The sequence below is a fragment of the Thamnophis elegans genome, chromosome 3, assembly GCF_009769535.1.
Source record: "Thamnophis elegans isolate rThaEle1 chromosome 3, rThaEle1.pri, whole genome shotgun sequence".
NCBI classification, from domain to species: domain Eukaryota; kingdom Metazoa; phylum Chordata; class Lepidosauria; order Squamata; family Colubridae; genus Thamnophis; species Thamnophis elegans.
This window is the reverse complement of record NC_045543.1, coordinates 140,992,760-141,016,767: the sequence shown is the minus strand read 5'-3', so window position 1 is coordinate 141,016,767 and position 24,008 is coordinate 140,992,760. Positions and strand designations below refer to the sequence as shown.

Sequence of the window (24,008 nt, the reverse complement as noted above, 5' to 3'; positions counted from 1 at the left end):
GTCTCAGGGATTGTGGAAGTTAAAGTCCACTGGACATAAAGGGGCCATAGATGCTCACCCCTGTGGTATAATATAATACTTCAATCTAGTTTTAATTTTTAGATGATTTTGGAGAGTATCAAGAACCTTTTCACACCAACGTGTTTTGTCTCCCCACGCCTCACAAATCAGGTTAAAGATGACATGCTTCTCTTCTCTTCTGCCAATCTCAAAGTTCAGATAACACACTATACCAGTTTCTCCACCTCAGCGAGTTTGAGGAGTGTGGACTTAAACTCCCAGAATTCCCCAGCCAGCTGGTTGGGAAATTCTGGCCGTTGAAGTTCATATCTGAGAGTTGAAGTCCACGTCATAAAAACTACAAATACTATCTCACTCCACACTTCTTCCTCTTCCTCTTGTGCAGTGATGGGTTCCTACCAGTTCAGATCAGTTCAGCTGAATCGATAGCAGCTTGATGGCCTGGGTTGCTGGAACCGGCAGTGACCCAAGCCTGCCATGCCCCCGAACCAGTTCTCCATTTTTTGCTTCTGCACACGTGCAGAGCAATTTTTATTGCTCTGCGCATGCACATGCACCCATGAGCAAACTGGAAGTAGTGACTGCTAGAATCCACCTCTGCTCTTGTGCCGTATCCGCGGTGGTGGGTTTCAATTTTTTTTAGAACCTCTTTTATAGGTGTGGCCTGCTTTGTGAGAGTGGCTTGCTGGTCATGTGACTGGGTGGGAGTGGCTTGCCAGCCATGTGACTGGATGGGCGTGGCCAACTTATAAAAAGGGTGAAACTCACGTAACAACGCTCTTGCTTAGCAACCAAAATGTTGGCCCAGGAACTCTGGCATTTGAAGCACGCAAGTCTTAAAGCTGTCAAGTTACAAGACCCTTGCACCCCTAACCTTTTAGGAAAAAAAATCCCAGGGGACAGCTTTAAGACTTGTGGATTTCAACCCCCAGAATTCCTCCTCCAGTCATGTTGGTTCAGGAACTCTGGCATTGAAGCACGCAAGTCTTAAAGCTGTCAAGTTACAAGACCTCTACACCCCTAACCCTTTAGAAAAAAATCCCCCAGGGGTGTTCAAACTTGACAGCTTTAAGACTTGTGGACTTCAACTCCCAGAATTCCTCCTCTCGCTCTTCATCTTGATGATGTGTGGACGGGCGTGGGGAGGGAGCTGGAACCGGTTCTAAATGGCATGGTAGATTTGTGGAACCTCTTCTATAGAAGAGGTTAGAACTGGCAGGAACCCACCCCTGCATATCCGTCATCAGATGTTGGCGATCATATTTGGCGATCCTTTTTTTATCAACAACCGCACACACAAGAAGTGCTGTTGAGTTTTGTCCAAACCCGTCCCTTAGATTCTGAAGCCACAATGTTCTTCTTCTGCCTGGACCTCATTTGCCTTCAATCTTTCCCTGGAGGATTAAGTGAAGGATGCCATGTTTTTCCGGATGACGCCTCACATGTCTGAGATAGTCTAACTTTTGCTTTTTAATGGTTTTGATGATTTCCCTTGGCTTTCCCAGGCGGTTTATCACCTCCTCATTTCTAATTTTGTCAACCCATTTTATATGTAACCCAGTTTATAGGTAACCCGCTCCACACACACCACAGCAGTTAAATCTAGGCTGCAAGGCTCTGTATAGCCACTAGATGGCAGCAGCGCGTCTGAGTTATAGCAATAGCAGTTAGACTTATATACCGCTTCATAGGGCTTTCAGCCCTCTCTAAGCGGTTTACAGAGTCAGCATTATTGCCCCCACAATCTGGGTCCTCATTTTACCCACCTCGGAAGGATGGAAGGCTGAGTCAACCCTGAGCCGGTGAGATTTGAACCGCTGAACTGCAGATAGCAGTCAGCTGAAGTGGCCTGCAGTGCTGCACTCTACCCACTGCGCCACCTCAGCTCTTGCCAATTATTGTTGCCCTCTCCTGTAATGTTTGGATTTCGGAGTCCCAATTGTGACACTTTCTGCTAGATCCGAGAGGAAATAAATTGCAATCACTCTTCCAGTTTTTTTTACCACCAATTGACTTTGTCCCCACAATCTGCCCAACTAGTTTAATGAGGGGGGTTAATGTGCTGGGAGAACCCTGATAGGACCAGCTGGCTCAATCAATTAATTCTCCAGATGATGTTGCACTCAGCTGCAAACAGGATCAGTCATGCACGGGGGTTAAGTTGACTTAACCGGTGGGAATGTTACAGAGATGGCCAGGTTCTGTGCCTAGCTCTCTTCATTGAAAAAGCAAATATATATGCACAATGACTACAAAGGGTCATTGCACAAAGCATCGCTTCAACACGGCAACCCTTTGTTGTGAGGATAAAAACATGACAAGCCCCATCTGTGCTAGCTTGAACTCCTAGGGACACTGCAGCCTACGCAGGCAGGAATAACACATCATGCTCTCAGTGGAGATGGGGAAAGGATCATGTACAGCAGTGGGCAAGAAGACTTTCTTTTGACCCGCTTTCTCACAACCTGTGCTCACTTCATTCTTTGCAGCCCCAGCTCATAGGTGCTGGCTCTCTGTTGCCAAGGGGAGAGCAGTCAAGGAGTATGGCCCTGTGACCAGTGGTGGGATTCAAATGATTTAACAATCGGTTCTCCAGAAGTGGTGCGAACTGGCTGAATCCTACCACTCCTGTGACCCATTCCCATTGATCTACAGAAGGTCAATGTTTTGGGATATCAATGAGAGCCAGTTTGGTCTAGTAATTAGTGCACCAAGCTAGAAACTAGAAGACTGGGAGTTCTAGTCCCATCTTGGCAGGAAAACAGGCTGGGTGACTTTGGGCCAATCACCAGGAGACCATGAGTTCTAGTCCCATCTCAGGCATGAAAGTTGACAAGATGACTTTGGGCCAATCACCAGGAGACCGTGAGTTCTAGTCCCGCCTTAGGCATGAAAGTTGGAAAGGTGACGCTGGGCCAATTACCAGGAGACTGTGAGTTCTAGTCCCGCCTTAGACATGAAAGTTGGAAAGGTGACTTTGGGCCAATCACCAGAAGACCGTGAGTTCTAGTCCCGCCTTAGGCATGAAAATTGGCAAGGTGACTTTGGGCCAATCACCAGGAGACTGTGAGTTCTAGTCCCACCTTAGGCATGAAAGTTGGAAAGGTGACGCTGGGCCAATCACCAGGAGACCGTGAGTTCTAGTCCCGCCTTAGGCATGAAAATTGGCAAGATGACTTTGGGCCAATCACCAGGAGACTGTGAGTTCTAGTCCCGCCTTAGGCATGAAAGTTGGAAAGGTGACGCTGGGCCAATTACCAGGAGACTGTGAGTTCTAGTCCCGCCTTAGGCATGAAAGTTGGAAAGGTGACGCTGGGCCAATCACCAGGAGACTGTGAGTTCTAGTCCCGCCTTAGGCATGAAAATTGGAAAGGTGACGCTGGGCCAATCACCAGGAGACTGTGAGTTCTAGTCCCGCCTTAGGCATGAAAGTTGGAAAGGTGACGCTGGGCCAATTACCAGGAGACTGTGAGTTCTAGTCCCGCCTTAGGCATGAAAGTTGGAAAGGTGACGCTGGGCCAATCACCAGGAGACCGTGAGTTCTAGTCCCGCCTTAGGCATGAAAATTGGCAAGATGACTTTGGGCCAATCACCAGGAGACTGTGAGTTCTAGTCCCGCCTTAGGCATGAAAGTTGGAAAGGTGACGCTGGGCCAATTACCAGGAGACTGTGAGTTCTAGTCCCGCCTTAGGCATGAAAGTTGGAAAGGTGACGCTGGGCCAATCACCAGGAGACTGTGAGTTCTAGTCCCGCTTTAGGCATAAACATCAACGGGGTGACTTTGGGCCAATCATCAGGAAACTGTGAGTTCTAGTCCCGTCTTAGGCATACACATCAACTGGGTGACTTTGGGCCAGTCACTCTCTCAGCCCAACCCACCTAACAGGGGTGTTGTTGCTGTGGGGAAAATAGAAGGAGGAAAGAGCAGCATGCATGTTTGCTGCCTTGAGTTATTTATAAAATAATAAAGGCGGGATAAAAATCAAACCAAGGAGGTCGATCCACCAGACAATGACGACAAGGTTCTTTACAAACCCACCAAGGGAGAAAAACTGAAAAGGACCCCTCCTGATTGAGGTGTATTGCAATTGCAGGTACTAATGGCTTTCCCCGCTGAGCTCCTGGGGAGTGCAATAATAAAAGAAAGCAGCAGAGGGCGCTGGGAGACTGGGTTGCCTTAAAAAGCCTATTCTAGCTTGAAACCTTCCCATCACCTTGGCAAGAAAAGTAGAGGGACATGTGGGTGTGCAAACCAGCTCCTCTTAAAAGCAATTATGTCTCGTTAGGTTTTTGTGGGCACTCACAGAACTTCACAGAAGCTGGAAGAAAGTCGGTGGGGCAGGAGGCATCTCCCATAATTGGCCAAACGGATCTACCGCTTATATGTCTGATGCAGTGGTGGGATTCAGCCGGTTCGCACCTATTCGGGAGAACCGGTTGGTAACTTTCTAAGCAGTTCGGAGAACTGGCGGTTGGAAGAAATCTCCTTTTGTTTTTCCCCCACTTTACAGGGCTAATCCTGTAAGGAAGGCAGGAAGGAAACATTCTGGTGTTGTTTCCAGCCTCATCTTTATTGTCCTGCTTACAGAAACTGCCTCTCTGCTTAGCCCTTATGACATTGTAACAGCTAAGGCAAAGCAGCGCCCATCGATGTGAGTGACGTTGAGTTGGCCACACCCACATGGTCACATGACCACCGAGTCCCGCCTACGCAGCTGGTCATTAGGGCAGAGAACCGGTTGTTAAATTATTTGAATCCCACCACTGGTCTGATAACTAAGGGAAAGCCCATCTGCTTTTTGGGATCTTTTCACAGTAAGTTGGCCAAACCATCAGTTGAAACTCTTGGGAGTAACATTTATTTATCTTGGATTTTTTTTTTAATCCTACCGTGATTAATTTTATAGGTAACTCACGGTGGAGAACATGCCTAAGACTCTTTCCTTCTCCTATTTTGTCCACAACAACAACCCTGTGAGGGAGAAGGACTGGCCCAAAGCCGCCCAGCCAGTTTTCATGACTAAGGTTGGACTACAACTCACCGTCTCCTGGTGATTGGCCCAAAGTCACTCAGGTGTTTTTCATGGGACTAGAACTCACAGTCTCCGGGTTTTTAGCCTGCTGCTTTAATCGCTAGACCAAACTACTTCTGCCTTGATTCACGAAAGGAAGAGCGATGGAACGTTTTACCAGGATTTGGGGGCAGTTTCTGCACACACACAAAAAATATCAATCTCCATAGGAATGAAATGGACTCGCTTTGTGATTGCCACGTTCGCTTTACAACGGCCTCGTTTGCTTAATGACCACCACAAAAAAAGGGTCATACAATTGGATCGGTTAAATAAGTCACCATGACATACGGTGGAAATTGTGGACCGCATTAAGGTCACAGGTTGCGGGCTAAATATTGTGGTTGCAGCACCAGGGTCGAAATTGGGAAACAGTGAGTTCTAGTCCCACTTTATGCATGAAGCCAGCTGGATGACCTTAGCTCAGGGATGCTAACCTTTTTGTCGTTGGGTGCCAGAAGCGCAAGCACACACAGCAGCGCATGTGCCCGCCCACCCCAATAATGTAATGCACATGTTCCCCTTTGTGTGCCCCCCCATGCATGTGTGCCCCCCACCCATGTGTTTCCCCCCTGTGTATGTGCGTGCCCCCTGCGCATTTGCATCCCCCCAGCATCCCATTTTGGGCGTGGAATGCCTCCTGTACGAACCTGGAAGCCAAAATGGAGCACAGGGTGCTGCACGAGGCCCCACAATGCAATGCGCGTATCCCCCGTGCATGTCCCCTGCCCCTGTGCATACACACATGCGTCCCCTGCATGCACCTCGCTGCCTGCGCATGTGCGGCAGAGACCCAAATACCACCTGGCCAGTGAGAGGTGCGCGCGCATGTATGGTGGGGCTGGGCTGGTGCGACGGCTGGCATGCTCGGAGAGAGGGCACTACGTGCCACACAGGGACGTGCAGTCAAGGGAGGCAGGGGAGGGAGGACCTCACCACTGTCATGATGAAAAGAAAAAAAAATTGAAGGGAAAAAGGCTGAGGTAGTTGCTGCCAGAGTCACAGTGGATGACTCTGCTTAGTGCTTAACTGCAGGAGGCGGCGAGAGAACCACGTGCCTCCTTTACTCTATCTTTATGATCACTTGAGCAGAGTTAAGCAAGGGTTAAAAGGCAAAAAATTCCTTATGCAAAGGAGGCACGTGGTTCTCTCGCCTCCTCCTGCAGAGGGCACTTTTTTTAGAGGCCTTTTTTAAACAGTTAAGCAGAGTCATCCATTGGAGACTCTGGCAGCAGCTAACCCAGCCTGACCTCAGCAGCTCTTGCCTTTTTCCTTTTACATTTTTTACATTTTCATCATGGCAGACAAGAGGAGAGTTGAAATCCTCTGTGACACAGCTGGAAAAGGTATGTGGGTCGGAGGGAGGGGGAGGAATTCAAAATTATTGGAATTTGTATGCAATTGTAATTTGTATTATTATAAGTAATTTGTGTTTGTGTGTGTGTGTGTGTTTTACCCGCCTCTGCTGACGCACGGGCTGACACTTTATTTTTTATTTTTTAAAGCCATGCTGTATGGCCGGCGTGGCGGCATGCACTTTAAAGTGCTGGGGCGCCTTCCGTCCATAAAGCGGGACATGTCCCGCTCTATGATAGACAGGCGCACCGGCACTTTAAAGTGCCGGCGCGCCTTCCGGCCATACAGCGGGACGTGTCCAAGCGGTTCGGTTGGAACGGGGCCGGCGGCATCCTCGTGCACGCGCGCAGCGCACGCATGCGTACTAGCATCTGTGCGATGCTCCAGCTGCTCCTGGAGGATCGCGCAGGCGCTGTATGCGTCCTGCCCATGCGTGGAAGCGCAGAACTCGTCAAAACCGGGTAAGGAACGCGGGCAGGCGGGTGGGCCCTTCGCCGTTCCCAGAAGTTACTTACTTCCGGGTTCGCCGACCAACCGGTTCGCGGGGACCGCCGCGAACCGGTTGAAACCCACCCCTGCGCCGTGCCGGCCATACAGCAGGACATGTCGGGGCTTTGGGGGCGGCTGGTGCTGGCAGACTTAGGGTGGCTTTTGCCTGCTTGCCTCACTGGCCATGACCCTCAGCACACATCACTGGTGCCACAGGTTAGCCATCACAGCCTTAGGCCAATCCTCCTTTTTCAGCCCTAAAAGGCAGGCAATGGTAAACTACTTCTGACAAGGTGGCCACGAAAATATTTCAGGCAGTTGCCGAGAGTCGAGACTGTCTCAAAGGCAGAAAATAATGACAGAAGCTCTAATTCTCTGCATGAAAAGACAATCCGAATTTCCTTTGTTCCAACTAGGGCAAATACGCATAGACATCTGTGCTAAATTATCAGACGAGTACATTTTTAATCCAAAGCTCCTCAGCAGAGGAGAATCTTACAATTTGTAATTGTTGAACCATTTCTTCTCTGTAGGCCAATTCCCGCTTCATCTGATCTTGAAAGTTATCTGTGCAAGAAGAAAAAAGGACAAAAAAAAAGAGGGAAAAAGTACATGAATAATTTTCTTGTTAGACACTGCCAATTCAATTCCCCCACCTCCCCACTAAAAGCCGCAGTTTGTTACTCTCTGGGAATTTTGTACTGAAAAAAGAGCCGAGGTGGCGCAGTGGTTAGGGTGCAATACTGCAGGCCACTTCAGCTGACTGTTATCTGCAGTTCAGCGGTTCTAATCTCACCGGCTCAAGGTTGACTCAGCCTTCCATCCTTCCGAGGTGGGTGAAATGAGGACCCAGACTGTGGGGGCAATATGCTGACTCTGTAAACCGCTTAGAGGGGGCTGAAAGCCCTATGAAGCGGTATATAAGTCTAACTGCTATTGCTATTTCTAAAAAAAAATTGGTTACTGAAAAAAGAGCAGATCTGGTGTTAGATCATAGGAAGTCTGTTATCTTAAATGAAATGAAATATTGAAGCAATTATCCTCAGTCTGTATACAGGTGGTCCTCAGTTAATGATGGGTAATTGGGAGTGGAATTCCTATCACTAAGCAATATGGCCATAAAGCGTGATGTCACATGACTGCATTACTTAGCAGTGGCAATCTAAGCTCTCCCCATTGCTGTCATTAAGCGAGAATCATAGTTCCTTAAACAAATGCCCTCCTTGCAACTTTCTGCCAGCTTTTAACAAGCAAAGTCACTGGGGAAGCCAGCAGGAAGTTAGAAGTCCCAGCTACTAAATTTAAAAATCAATGGAAAGAAAGGTTTAAACCAAAATCTGAAAATGTAAATATTACACCCACACACACCCACACACCCACAGTAGGGTAAAGTAGGCAAAATATATTGAAAATGTATTTGGCAGTACCTGTATAAAGAGAAAGTTAAAGAACATGACGTACCAGTTTAAAGAAAAACTCTCTGTGTTAAAAAGAATGTTTATAAAAGAAAAAAATATATTATTCTATAAGGACAGTTTGGAGGCAGGGTTCTAGACATAAAGCTGAGGAAGCGTTAAGAAGTCAAAGAAAAAGATGTATTAGAACGTTTTCATTTCAGAGACTTGGAGATATATATAAAGAAATATATTTTACATCAAACAACAATAATCAGGCCAACATGAGGAGCATCATGACGTAAATCTCGGAGCCCACAGAGGACGTAGAAGAAAAAGGCGGGAAAAAAGGGAACCTCCCCCTCCACACCCATAGCAACCAATCACAGTGTAGATTGCCTCACGCAGGAGCCAGCCCTCTCCAGTCAATCAACTATAACTGTGTCAGTGGTGGGATAGGACCGGTACACTCTGGTACGGATGTACCGGTGCCTGCTGGGAGCACCAGGTACCGTTCCGGTACGGTGCTCTGGAGGGCCCACCCACCTGCCCATCCTTACCGGTATTTGAGCCGATCGGGGATTCTGTGCACGCGCATGGAGTGTATGGCATCTGTGTGATGCTCCGCCGAGCAGCTGGAGCGTCAGGGCAGTAAGTACGCATGTGAGCGCTGCGTGCGTGCTGCACGCATGCATGTGGTGGACGCCCAGCCCCGTTGCACCATACCAGTTGCACCGGGATCCGGAACCCACCACTGAACTGTGTGTTCTGGATCATTGTACAACTCCACAGCTCCAACGGTGGAATTGTACAATTTTCAAATTTAGATTTAAAAATCTTAACAATTTACAATGGTTACAGCATCCCAGGGTTTTGGGATTGTCATTTGCAACCTTCCTAGGGAGCTTCTGACAAGCCAAGTCAATAGGGAGAAACCAGATTCGCTTAACGGCCGTATGATTCACTTAACAACTGCAGTGATTCACTTAACAACCCTGGCGGGGGGAAAAAGAGTTGTAAAATCAGGCCTACCCCATGTAATAACCTCTGTGCTTAGCAAAGGAAGTTCTTTTTTTTATATACAGTATAAATGTATTGTTCTACCATAGAGAATAAAATACAGAATAGTAAAACAAACAAACAAAATGAAGCAAAATTAAAAAAAACACCATACATTCATCCCTAACAATGACAACAAATAGTGCGCAAAAAAGGAGGAAAAAGTGGTAAATTTAACATCTAACATGTAGGATCCACCCTGGCTGAGTGCTGAAAGAAGAGAAAAAGCAATTAATTCTCTTCCTCTTGTGTGTGTGTGTGTGTGTGTGTGTATAAATCAGTGGTGCGTTGCAAATCGTACTGGTTGGAACGGGGCCGGCGGTGTCTTCATGGACGCGTGCAGCATGCGCGCATGCATCCTAGCACCTCTGCGATGCTCCAGCTGCTTTGCGGAGCATCGTGCAGGCGCTGTATGCACCAAGCACCAGTGCGGAAGTGCAGCAGCCTTTAAACACCGGTAAGGAGCTTGGGCGGGCAGGTGGGCGCTCCAGATCACCGTCGCGGAACGGTATCCGGTGTGCCGGGCTGGCTCCGGTACGCCCGTACCAGGGTGTACCGCCTACAACCCACCACTGGTATAAATACATATATATGTGTACACACACATATAAAAGAAAAAAGAAGAAAAAGCGATCAACAAGTTGAGCAAAGAAAGTTCTGATTGAATTGTGGTTGTAACTCAAGGAATATTCTGGTCTTAAGAAGTGTGTGTGATAACACAAGAAGAAGCAGGACCAAGGATGGATGAGTTCAGCGTGAATGTGGACTGAATATAAAAATGAATTCCCGGGATGAAATCAACAGGCTGATGTATTTTGGTTATATAGAATAGGGGTCTCCAACCTTGGCCTCTTAAAGCCTTGTGGACTTCAACTCCCAGAATTCTCCAGCCAGCCATGTTGACTGAGGAATTCTGGGAGTTGAAGTTCACACGTCTTAAAGTTGCCAAGGCTGGACACCACTATGGTAGATGGATCTAGAGCTAGGATGGTTTGCAAGAATAGAAAACTATGGAGAAATGCAATGAAATCCTCTTGTCTGGTGGGTGAAAAAAAAGTTTTATTTTCTTTTTCATATCTTAGCTTTCTTTGACTTTCTCTTCTTTTCTGCACGCTGCATCCCATGCCATTCCCTAGAAGGAGACCGTATGATGGGCATGTATGTGTACACAACCATCTCTATAAAGTTCTGATGCACTGTGGTCAAAGTGGTTAATATGCATTACTCGTCCTAACCTTTTGTGGGAAGTTATCATCCAGCCCTCTCCCAGAAAAATGAAATATCCTAGGAAATATTGAAAAGGCAGAATATTTCTCTGGATGTGAAAAGAAACATGTTTTAAAAGACAGAATAGTTGCCTATAGCTTTCTGCCCATCCCCAGCTAATGGGCCATTAAGATGGCCAGGCTAGCCCACTTTACATAATAAAGACTTCTCCACACTGCAGCTGTAGGGGGAAGGGATATTACTCAACTCTCCACATGGCATCTGAGAACTCATCTATACCTGGACTCATCACAGCCTAGAGAGTAGCCCCCTGCATGGCACCATGGGAGTCTGACAACCAATCAGAATACATTTCTTACACAGGAACAGGAAACAGAGAGGTGGGACTAAACAGGGTATAAAAAGCCTAGCAAGCCCCTCCCTCAGCCCTTCTCTTCTTCTCCATCAACATTGAAGGATGTGATCACCTTTTCTGTTCAGGGCTCAAGCCATGTGGCCCTGTCCAACAGTAAACCATCTTTCCAAGCAGCCTCCATGTCTCCAGTGTCTTCTTCCCCACTTGGAGCTGAACCCAAAAGGACATTTCTTTCAACACTTTACAGCAACCTTCCTTGTGTATCTTGCCTTTAAAAAAAAAGTCTCTTTGGGTTGACCTGTGTGGTGCACTGTCTCTTTAAGGCTCTTGACTCAGCAAATGGGAGCCTATAAATTAGTGCCTTGGCTTTTTTTCAGATGATCCATTGTCCTCTGCTTTCTTTGCGTCCTTGGGTTTCTGATAATAAATGTTTCCTCCCTCGACAACAATGAAAAAGCTTTGGGGGGTGTTTTGTATCTGCTTAGCTCTTCCAGATTAACCAGTGGGAGATCTTGGTTGGATTTCTCTTACCTGGGCAAAGATTGAGTACCTTGATTTTTACGACAGTGTAGTGGGGAATAAGAGTTTCTGTTGTGCTTCACCTTAAGCTAGGGGCAGAGGTGGATTCCTACCAGTTCGGTAGAACCGGTTCGTCAAATCTACCGAACTGGTTAGAAGAGGTTCCACCAGAAAGCAGGCCACACCTACAGAAGAGGTTCCAAAATTTTTTTGAAACCCACCACTGACACACACACACACACACACACACACACAGAGAGAGAGAGAGAGAGAGAGAGACTCACACAGAAAGAGAAAGAAAAAGAGAAAGAAAGGAAGAAAGAAAAAGAAAAAAGAAAAAAGAAAGAAAAAGTGAGAGAGAGATGAAAGAAAAAAAGGAAAAAGGGACAGAGAGACAAAAGGAAGGAAAGAGAGAGAGAGAGAGAGAGAGAACACATGGCTGGCAAGCCACTCCCACCTGGTCACATGGCCGGCAAGCCACTCCCACAAAGAAGGCCACACCCACAGAGTAGGTTCGAAATTTTTTTGAAACCCACCACTGGCTAGGCTAGGGGGAAGATGCTTCTAATCAACAACAAAACAAGAATATGGAAAAGAAACTCTTCCAAAAAGAGGTTGAGACTCTGGAAAGAGCGCAGAGAAGAGCAACCAAGATGATTAGGTGACTGGAGGCTAAAACATATGAAGAACAGTGTGGCTGGAATTGAATATGTCTAGTTTAATGAAAACAAGAATAGGGGTGACGTAATAGCAGTCTTCCAATAGCTAAGAGGCTGCCCCAAAGAAGAGGGGGGGTCAACTTATTTTTCAAAGCACCTGAGGGCAGGACAAGAAGCAATGGATGGAAACTAATCAAGGAGAGAAGCAACCTGGAATTAAGGAGAAATTTCCTGACAGTGAGAACAATTAATCAGTGGAGTAGCTTGCCTTCAGAAGTTGTGGTCCTCACTGTAGGTTTTAAGAAGAGATTGGACAACCATTTGTCTGAAATGGTATAGGATCTCCTGTTTTAGCAGGGGGTTGGACTAGAAGCAGTGATGGGATTCAGCTGGTTCGCACCTATTTGGGAGAACCAGTTATTAACTTTCTAAGCAGATCGGAGAACCGATTGTTGGAAGAAATCTTTTTTTTCCCCACTTTACTGGGCTAATCGTGTAAGGAAGGCAGGAAGGAAACATTCTGGTGTTCTATAGCAATAGCAGTTAAGACTTATATACCGCTTCATAGGGCTTTCAGCCCTCTCTAAGCAGTTTACAGAGTCAGCATATTGCCCCCAACTACAATCCGGGTCCTCATTTCACCCACCTCGGAAGGATGGAAGGCTGAGTCAACTTTGAGCCGGTGAGATTTGAACCGCTGAACTGCAGATAGCAGTCAGCTGAAGTGGCCTGCAGTACTGCACTCTACCCACTGCGCCACCTCGGCTCTTTGTTTCTGGTGTTGTTTCTAGCCTAATCTTTATTGCCCTGCTTACAGAAACTGCCTCTCTGGTTAACCCTTATTACATTGTAATAGCTAAGACGAAGCACCCATCGATGTGAGTGATATTGAGTTGGTCACACCCACCCAGTCACATGGATTAATGATCATAGCTATGATCTATATGAGCTATCACTTTATTGTTTGTGTGTACATTAAGAGCTTGTGCGCCAGAGACAAATTGTGTCTCCAATTATTCTTGGCCAATAAAGAATTCTATTCTATTCTATTCTTTCTATTCTATTCTATTCTATTCTACTCTACTCTACTCTACTCTACTCTACTCTACTCTACTCTACTCTACTCTACTCTATGCTATTCTATGCCACACCATGCCATGCCATTCTTATTGATTTGCACCATCCACTAGGCTTCATTTGATCAAGTAAAGTGTTTATACCATAGTAATCCACCCAGTCACATGACCACTGAGCCATGCCTACCCACCTGGTCATTAGGACAGAGAACCGGTTGTTAAATTATTTGAATCCCACCACTGACTAGAAGACCTCTAAGGTCCCTTCCACCTCTGTTATTCTTGGCTGGAGGTTCCAGTGATCTCAAACAGGATGTTTTAATACTCTGGACAACCTGCTTTCCTAAGGGATTATGGTTTGTCACACAGTCAACTAGATGTTTAGACTGGATTTGGCATTTTTATCTACCTATGGAGTCCTTCCCAAGGACCTGGGACAGGGAGATATGTATCTTTGATGGAATTAAAGGTATTGTTGGAGGATGTAAGCCGTTCCAAGTAAAATTGCCTTTTTAAATTGACCAATGATGATTTTTCTCAATGCCAATGTTGTTCAAGTGGTGGTCCGGGTATTTTGGGATGGCACCCGGGGCACCTATCGTATAGTTACTACCTTTGCTTTCTTTTGCCACATTTGTTCTACTTCTATTTTCAGATCTTTGTATTTTGATTTTCTCCAGTTCACACTCAACTATCATATTACTCCCATTATTATAGGGAGAGTGAGTAAATCCCTTTTTGAAATAATACACACATTTTTAAAATTCAATTCATTCAGAATAGAGCTGGAAGGGACCTTGGATGTCTTCTAGTCCAACCCCTTGCTCAAGCAGGAGACCCTATATGATTTCAGACAAGTGGCTATTCAGTCTCATCTTAAAAACATCCTATGATGAAGCACCTACAATTTCTGAAGACAAGGTGTTCCACTGATTAATTATTCTCATTGTTAGGAAGTTTCTCCGTACTTCCAGGCTGTTTCTCTCCTTGATTAGTTTCCATCCATTGTTTCTTGGTTTGCCCTCTGGTACTTTAGAAAACAAATTGACCCCTTCTTTTTCGTGGCAACCCCTCAAATACTGGAATACTGCTATCATGTCACCCCTAGTCCTTCTTTTCTCTGGACTAGCCAAACGCAATTCCTGCAACCGTTCTTCCTATATTTTAGCCTCCGGGCCTTTAATCCTTTCCGTTGCTCTTCTTTGCACTTTTTCCAAAGTCTCAATAAAGCAGACGTAAAGTGAGATTTGGACATTAAGTGTGAAACCTACTGGGTCAGGCTGGACAGCCTCTTAGAGCCCCTCTACCTCTATATTAAAGCCACATAGGCAGAGTTGCAGCTTGCAAAAGAACAGGAAGCCAGTGCCTAACCACAAGATGTCCCTATGTCAAAATCTATGTCAAAAGTCCAAGCTTCAATTAAAGTTCGTTAATGACACGTACTCCATAAACAAAAGGAGAAGTCAGACCCCATCTCCTTATAAGGTTTTCTCCTCAAGGTAACCACTAGGGGGCAGCCCTTGAAGAGTATACGGAGACTTCAACTCGTCCAGAACGCAGCTGCGCGAGCGATTGTGGGTGCACCTCGGTACACTCACGTTACACCTATCCTCCGCGAGCTGCACTGGTTACCGATCAGTCTCCGGATACGCTTCAAGGTGCTAGTCGTAACTTATAAAGCCCTTCATGGTATTGGATCTGGGTACTTGAGAGACCGCCTGCTGCCAATTACCTCCCACAGACCCATTAGATCTCACAGGGTTGGCCTCCTCCGGGTGCCATCTACCAGCCAATGCCACCTGGCTATTACCCGGGGGAGGGCCTTCTCTGTGGCAGCTCCGGCCCTCTGGAATGAACTCCCCGCAGGGATTCGGATCCTCACCTCTCTCCAGGCCTTCCGAAAAGCCGTCAAAACCTGGCTTTGCCGGCAGGCCTGGGGGTGATGAGTTCCCTCCCCTCTCGACATGTATGGTTGTGCGACTGTTGTCTACTTTTATTATTTGTATTTTGTCTTTTATGTTCCCCCCCTTTTTCCCCCCTTGAATTGTTCTCCGCCCTGAGTCCTCCCGGAGAAGGGCGGCATACAAATAATACAATACAATACAATACAATACAATACAATACAATACAATACAATACAATACAATACAATACACTACACTAAGAAATGTGTTAAATATTTCCGTGCTGCAATGCTTTTGAGAAGGTATAAGAATGCGTACTTCGATAATGAAGGTTGTTCAGAACTTGCAATGCTAAGCCATGGGCTAGCTTTCTGAACCTGGCTGCCAAATAAACTTTTCCTGTATCCTGAGAAGTCTAAAGCCTGTCATTTTCTGCAACATCAACATCTTTTTTGTAATGTGGTGACCAAAACTGAATGTAGTATTCCAGGTGTGGCCTTACTAAGATTTTATAAAGCAGTACTAGTGTTTCACGCGATTTCACACAATTTGTGCCAATGCTTCTAGGAATGGGACCTGCAGTGCTCAAAATAGTTAGTTTAGATCTATGTATGATGATATAATAGCAATAGCAATAGCAGTTAGACTTATATACCGCTTCATAGGGCTTTCAGCCCTCTCTAAGCGGTTTACAGAGTCAGCATATCGCCCCCACAGTCTGGGTCCTCATTTCACCCACCTCGGAAGGATGGAAGGCTGAGTCAACCTTGAGCCGGTGAGATTAGAACCGCTGAACTGCAGATAACAGTCAGCTGAAGTGGCCTGCAGTACTGCACCCTAACCACTGCGCCACCTCGGCTCTTATATAAGACTTATGTCTTATCACCCCTTTATTGGTCTCATTGACTGGGGCTTCTGGGTGTTGCAGTTCAGTGCATTATCTGAAGTTAAGCGAATTTAAAAAGACAAAACCTTACTGAACACTGGGAATGAGGTGGTTCCTTTGAGCACTTGGAATTCCTGTTCAAGCCTCCTGCGCCAATCAATCTGTTCGAACAACACCTTCTGAAGCTCTTCTAGACCAAAGAGGAAAAAGAAAAAGAGGTGGGGAAAGTATTTTGTCAGCACACCGACTCTAAAGACCTAACGCCCACAATTACAAATGGTAAAATATTTTTGGCAGCTTAAGGGTGGCTTGCAAGCATGCCTTGAGCAGCTTCGGATAGATTTTATGCAGAAATCCATGAATACAAATCAATGCAATATATTATTTTAAAGTATTATAGCCCAGTGTCGTGTATTGATTGATACATATGCATTAATCTCAATTATAGCCACACAAAAGGTCCATATATTATTCATATGTTGCTTGTCAAGCTTAAAATATGGTTGGGAGTAAAAAACATATATTACCCTTAATTGTCTTGATATTCCGCTAAAACAAAAAGTCAGCCTCGCTAAGAGATTTGCATCTATTTATCTTTATAAACCCCTCCCCCTTTTTTTACCTTTTCCCATGTTTTCCATGTCCTTTTTCAGAGAATGGGGTACGCTGGGTTCCTGGATGGGGTCACCTGAATGAAAAGAGAATTATTACTATAAAGGAAATATTGAGTTTGTAATTTGTGCTTCTATAACTGTTCGGTTTGGCACAGCAACCAAACAGGACGGACACAGATTTTAATGGAGCGTTAGAACTTCAGAAAAAAACAATTGCAACCAGCCTGCCTTCCATTGAGGATCTGTACATGGCACGAACCAGAAAAATGGCTGAGAAAAAGGGCTGAGACCCCTCATATCCTGGACATAAATTGTTTCAACTTCTCCCCTCAGGATGCTACTGTAGGGCATTCTATGCCAGTGTTTTTCAACCACTGTGCCGTGGCACACTAGTGTGCCGTGACATAGTGTAAGGTGTGCCGTGGGAAAAACACTTTATATATAGTCAATATAGGCACAGAGTTAAATTTTTTAAACATTTTCTAATGGTGGTGTGCCTCGTGATTTTTTTCATGAAAAAAGTGTGCCTTTGCACAAAAAAGGTTGAAAAACACTGTTCTATGCCATAACAATTAGACCCAAAGATATTTTTTCCCCCATGCCATCATTCTGTTCAACACCTATGGTAATCCCCATAGCACTGTCTTAGGCCTAAAGATATTTACCCATGTAGTATTGTAGGAAGTTATCATCCAGCCCTCTCCCAGAAAAATGAAATATCCTAGGAAATATTGAAAAGGCAGAATATTTCTCTGGATGTGAAAAGAAAGAAACATGCTTTAAAAGACAGAATAGCTGCCTGTAGCTTCCTGCCCATCCCCACTTTGTCAATGGGCCATTAAGAAGGCCAAGCTAGTCCACTTTACATAATAAAGACTTCTCCACTGCAGATACAGGGGGATGGGATTAAAGCATGATAATATTGGCCCCAACTGACCACATGGCATCTGAGAACTCAAACAAACCTGGATTCAAAACGCAGCCTAGAGAGTTGCCCCTGCATGGCCACATGGGAGTCTGACAACCAATCAGAATACATTTCTTACACAGGAACAGGAAACAAAGAGGACTGAACAGGTTATAAAAAGCCTAGCAAGCCCCTCCTTCAGCCCTTCTCTTCTTCTCCACCAACATTGAAACATGTGATCACCTTTTCTGTTCAGGGCTCAAGCCATGTGGCCCTGTCCACCAATAAACCATCTTTCCAAGCAGCCTCTATGTCTCCAGTGTCTTTTTCCCCACTTGGAGCCGAACCCAGAAGGACATTTCTTTCATCAGGAGGCTCTATTGCTATTATCCTTCTCATCTTCTCATCTTTCCTGCTACCTTCTCCTACTGGTATCTTATGATTTATCACTTGTTGTACCTTATGATTAATGATCATAGCTATGATCTATATGAGCTATCACTTTATTGTTTGTGTGTACATTAAGACCTTGTGCGCCAGAGACAAATTGTGTCTCCAATTACTCTTGGCCAATAAAGAATTCTATTCTATTCTATTCTATTCTATTCTATTCTACTCTACTCTACTCTATGCTATTCTATGCCAAGCCATGCCATGCCATGCCATTCTTATTGATTTGCACCATCCACTAGGCTTCATTTGATCAAGTAAAGTGTTTATACCATAGTAATCTCCTTGGAAAGAGTGTAAAATAATTAAGACAGTGGCTAAATTTTGATCATATAATTCTGATGATCAACTTAAATTTTCTGACATTTTTCTCCCAATATATCATATTGCATCCTTGCAAAATAGCAAAACATGCTCAGAAACGTTCCTGTTTACTGTACACCAATTCTGTATGACTCCAGAGGGCAACATGTCAATCATGCATTTTTTTGCGGAATCCTCCTTAAGTGGCAAAGATATCTACAGGGGGATTTCAAAATGACCACGATGGCAGCCAGGAAAGGCAAATTATTTACACCCTCCAAAGAGAAACCAAAATATTCTTAGATGAAATCTCAGGGAAAAAAATCAACAAGAAATATAACAATTTAATGAAAACTATTCTTGTAGCAGCAAAAATAAACTTTGCTCAACATCAGAAGAAAGATTCTATTAATACCGTATCTGACTGGGAGCCTAAACTTAAAGATCAGACAACAATGCAAAAACTAACGGTATAACTGCACAATAAAATTTTTAACTTAAAATGTAGACAAGAATAGTTACTCACCATACAATAACATCACACAGCAGGGCAAATACAATCCCAAGCCTAATCTAATAGTTAGGCTTCAATGTCTAAAATAGGGCAAATTATTAGTTGTGCAAATTATGTTAGAAACCAAATAATTCCTTTTCTTTTTTTCCTTTGTAGCTATTTTGGATATTTTAATGTTTGCTAAATATAATTTGTTTAGCTATTTTTCCCATTTTATTAAGAGATTATAGATAGGTTGAGATAGATAGATAGATAGATAGATAGATAGATAGATAGATAGATAGATAGATAGAGAGTTTAGAGTAGAGTTTAGAGTAATTTATTTATATGCCGCCCTTTTCCCTGGGGGGACTCAGGGCGGCTTACAACTCGAAAAGGGAGGGAAACAAACAATTGACACATAAGACAATACATCATTAAAAGCACAACATTCATACTATTCGGGTGGGTTACAGTCTTTAATCCCAGGCCTGACGGGATAGCCAGTTTTTAAGGGCTGTGCGGAAGGTCTGGAGGGTGGTGAGGGTACGAATCTCCACGGGGAGATCGTTCCATAGGGTCGGAGCTGCCACCGAGAAGGCTCTCCTCCGCGTAGTTGCCAGTCGACATTGACCGGCAGATGGGACTCGGAGGAGGCCTAATCTATGGGATCTAATTGGTCGGATGGAGGTAATTGGCAGTAGGCGGTCTCTCAAGTACCCAGATCCACTACCATGAAGGGCTTTGAAGGTGGTAAGTAGCACCTTGAAGCGTACCCGGAGATCGACCGGAAGCCAGTGCAGCTCGCGGAGGATAGGTGTTATGTGGGTGAAGCGAGGTGCACCCACAATCGCTCGCGCGGCCGCATTCTGGACTAGCTGAAGTCGCCGAATACTCTTCAAGGGCAGCCCCATGTAGAGCACATTGCAGTACTCCAGCCTAGAGGTCACAAGATAGATAGATAGACAGACAGACAGACAGACAGACAGACAGACAGACAGACAGATCAGGCAGATTATCTATCTATCTATCTATCTATCTATCTATCTATCTATCTATCTATCTATCTATCTATCTATCTATCTATCTATCTATCTATCATCTATCATCTATCTAACTATCATATTATCTATCTATCTATCTATCATCTATCTATCTGTCTGTCTGTCTGTCTGTCTATGTTTATCTATCATCTTTCTCCTATCATCCATTCATCCGTCCAGCCATCTGTCTTTCTGTCTATTATGCAATAGAGACTTCTTTCTAAACAATCAGCTCAAGACTGAAACCTGGTTTGATATAATCTGCAGCAGTTTCTTCTTTCTAATATTATAATATTGTACCCTATTGGGTATACGACAGATAGTCCTTAATTTATGACCAGAATTGCAACCAGAATTTCTGTTGCTAAGGAAAATGGTTGTTAAGTGAGATTCAGCCAATTTAACATCTTTTTGCCACGGTTCTTAAGCAAATCCCTGCAGTTATTAAGTGAATAATGTGGTCGTTAAGCGTATCTGGCTATTGACTTTGCTTATCGGATGTTGGCTGGGAAGGTCAGAAATTGCAATCATTTACCCTGGTTTGCTGTAACCATTGTAAATACTTGCCAGTTGCCAAGCAGCCAAATTTTGAGGGATGCTGGGATAGTCATAAGGATGAGGACTGGTTCTAAGCCCTCTTTTCAGTCCTGTTGTAACTTTGAATTATCACTGAATGAATGGTTGTAAGTCAAGGACCTCTGGTAAATGTAAGCAACTGTTTAATACCATACAATGTCAAGTTTCCTAAAAATGCCCTAATTGATTCATGAGTCTCGAGCCAAGTTTCAAAGCAAAACTAATCATTTATTAGGAGCACCATTAGGCAAGGCCTTTTTGCCGTCAGATCTGAGCTTTGTTTAAATTATAGCTGAACTTTACCCCTCTTCCTTCCCTCCACTCAGTTTGTGTCATAAATCACATTCCCCAATGAGGTGCACCCCTCCCAAGCCTGCTGCAGTAATCTGAGATCCGACTTTATCCGAAAGTATCCGTGGAATGTGCTCCTCCCCCTTTCCTCACCAAGGCAACTTTAGGAGTTGACAACCATATGCTACTATTCATGCTAGAGGGTTTTTTAAAATTAATTATATTAGTGGATTAATCCATTAGAATCTGAATAACTGAGGAAAGCCAATGTTGGTTACTGTTGCTGTGAGTCATATTTTGGCTCATTACAAGAAGCTATCTCTAACGTGTTACTATTATAAACAAAAGGAAATGATCAACAATTACTCTGGATTGTTCTTTTTTCTTTAAGAAGACATGCCTGTTTTGTTTATTAAATTCTAAAATTATCTTACACTTCCATCACTTCATGGTATGAAATGGCATTCCTCTTGAAGTTTGGTAATATATATTTAAATATAATCGATGGAGTAATTAAAAGGGAGATGCTTAATCAACTGGAAGTTTTTAATGGGTTGGCAGCTCATATTTCAATGAATACGAAAGATATGAAATTTCCTTCCTGTCTCCCAGAGCCTCAATTAACATCTTCCTTCTTTCAGGTGGAAAAGATTCACAAGGGGTTAGAAGAGCCACACGTCAAAGGATAACTGTGGAGAAAAATACGACTATCTAATTTTTGAAGCAGCAAGGAACTGTCAATCACACCAAACAATAATTGGTCTGAGGTAACTTCTCCCAAAATTTTTCCTTTGGTTGAATGTAAAGTTACTTCAAGGGATGTGGTGGCTCAGTGGCTAAGATGCTGAGCTTGTCAATCAGAAAGGTTGGCAGTTCAGTGGTTCGAATCCCTAGTGCCACGTAACAGAGTAAGCTCCCGTTACTTGTCTCAGCTTCTGCCAACCTAGGAGTTCGAAAGCACGTAAAAAATGCAAGTAGGAAAATAGGAGCCACCTTTGGTGGGAAGGGAACGGCGTTCCGTGCGCCTTCGGCATCTAGTCATGCCGGCCACATGACCACGGAGATGTATTCGGACAGTGCTGGCTCTTCGACTTTGAAACGGGGATGAGCACCACCCTCTAGAGTCGGGAACAAGTAGCACATATGTGCAAGGGGAACCTTTCCCTTTCCCTTAAAGTTGAGCCGAGGTGGCGCAGTGGTTAAATGCAGCACTGCAGGCTACTTCAGCTGACTGCAGTTCTGCAGTTCAGCGGTTCTAATCTCACCGGCTCAAGGTTGACTCAGCCTTCCATCCTTCCGAGGTGGGTGAAATGAGGACCCAGACTGTGGGGGCGATATGCTGACTCTGTAAACTGCTTAGAGAGGGCTGAAAGCCCTATGAAGCGGTATATAAGTCTAACTGCTATTGCTATTGCTAAAGTTACTTCTCAATATGCAAGCATTGGTTCAGTGACCGTTAAAAGTTATAATGGCACTGAAAAAAGTGTCTTATGACCATTTCTCATGTGAGCGTTGCAGCATCCCCATGGTCATGTGATAAAAATGCAGGCGCTCGGCAATTGGCTCATATATATGATGGTTGCAGGGTCCCAGGGTTATATGTTCACCTTCTGTGACCTTCTGACAAGTCAATGGGAAAGCCATTCACTTACCAACCGTGTTACTATCTTAAAACTGCAACGATTCACTTAACAATGGTGCCGAGAAAGGTCGTAAAACGGGGCAAAACTAACTTATCAACTGTCTTGCTTAGCAACATAAATTTTGGGCTCAATTGTGGTTATAAGTCGAGGACATATAGCAATAGCAGTTAGACTTATATACCGCTTCATAGGGCTTTCAGCCCTCTCTAAGCGGTTTACAGAGTCAGCATATTGCCCCCAACAACAATCCGGGTCCTCACTTTACCCACCTCGGAAGGATGGAAGGCTGAGTCAACCCTGAGCCGGTGAGATTTGAACAGCCGAACTGCAGAACTGCAGTCAGCTGAAGTAGCCTGCAGTGCTGCATTTAACCACTGCGCCACCTCTACCTGTATTGCAGTCTAATAGAAAAACTGTGTTGTTATGGCTGCTAATAGACAAGGGTGGGTTGCTGCCAGCATTAATGCCGGTTCGCCGCACAAAATCTTTTACATGTGCGATCTCGATTCACCCGCGCTCACGCCAAGAGGAAAAAAATTACCTTTCTGCAGTGAAAATTGTTCTGCGCAGAACCAAAAATCAAGATGGCACCGCCGTAGGATAACTGGTTTGGGGGCATGGCAGGTCTGGGTCGCTGCCGGTTCCAGTGACCCAGGCTGCCAAGCAGTGGTGGGTTGCAGGCGGTTTGCCCCGGTACAGGCGGACTGGAGCCTGCCTGGAGCACCGGCTATCATTCTGGTACGGTGCTCTGGAGGGCCCACCTGGCACCGCAGGCAGCAGTGGTGGGTTTCAAATTTTTTTCGAACCTCTTCTGTAGGTGTGGCCTGCTTTGTGGGAGTGGCTTGCCGGCCATGTGACCAGGTGGGAGTGGCTTGCTGGCCATGTGACTGAGTGAGCATGGCCAGCTTGTAAAATGTGGTGAAACTCACTTAACAATGCTCTTGCTTAGCAACCAAAACGTTGGCTCAGAAACTCTGGCATTTGAAGCACGCAAGTCTTAAAGCTGTCAGGTTACAAGACCCTTGCACCCCTAACCCTTTTGGGAAAAAACCCTAGGGGTGTTCAAACTTGACAGCTTTAAGACTTGTGGACTTCAACTCCCAGAATTCCTCCTCTCGCTCTTCGTCTTGATGATGTGCGGACGGGAGGGGGGAGGGAGCTGGAACCGGTTCTAAACGGCACTGTAGATTTCAACTCCCAGAATTCCTCCTCTCGCTCTTCGTCTTGATGATGTGCGGACGGGAGGGGGGAGGGAGCTGGAACCGGTTCTAAACGGCACTGTAGATTTGTGGAACCTCTTCTATAGAAGAGGTTAGAACTGGCAGGAACCCACCCCTGGCAGGCAGGTACGATGCATGCACACGCCATGCGCATCCATGTGTGTGAACGGGATCCGGAATCCACCACTGCTGCCAAGTTACTACTGGTTCGGCCAAACAGGGCTGAACCGGTAGGAACCCACCTCTGTATTAGACGTTCTCAAACAGGTCCTACCAGCCCAGGGACCAGTATCTCTCAATCTTGGCAAGTTTAAGACTTATGGACTTCAACTCCCACAATTCCTCAGCCAGCCATGGAATTCTGGGAGTTAAAGTCCACTTGTCTGAAAGTTGCCAAAGTTAAGAAAGACTGCGTGGGACTGATTCCAAATTCCAATTATCTTTTGGTGAT

The 24,008-nt window shown here is 45.1% G+C and overlaps 1 protein-coding gene across 1 annotated transcript in view; it reads right to left on the bottom strand.

Annotated features, from left to right (window-relative positions):
- Positions 1-24,008, bottom strand: part of SKOR2 (SKI family transcriptional corepressor 2) — a 56,571-nt gene that overhangs the window by 433 nt on the left and 32,130 nt on the right. The window contains exons 5-7 of the mRNA XM_032213907.1: positions 16,640-16,705; positions 16,109-16,207; positions 7,438-7,505 (exon numbers count right to left, since the gene is read on the bottom strand). Coding sequence (XP_032069798.1) covers positions 7,438-7,505; positions 16,109-16,207; positions 16,640-16,705 — 233 coding nt within the window. The remainder of the gene's footprint in view (positions 1-7,437; positions 7,506-16,108; positions 16,208-16,639; positions 16,706-24,008) is intronic.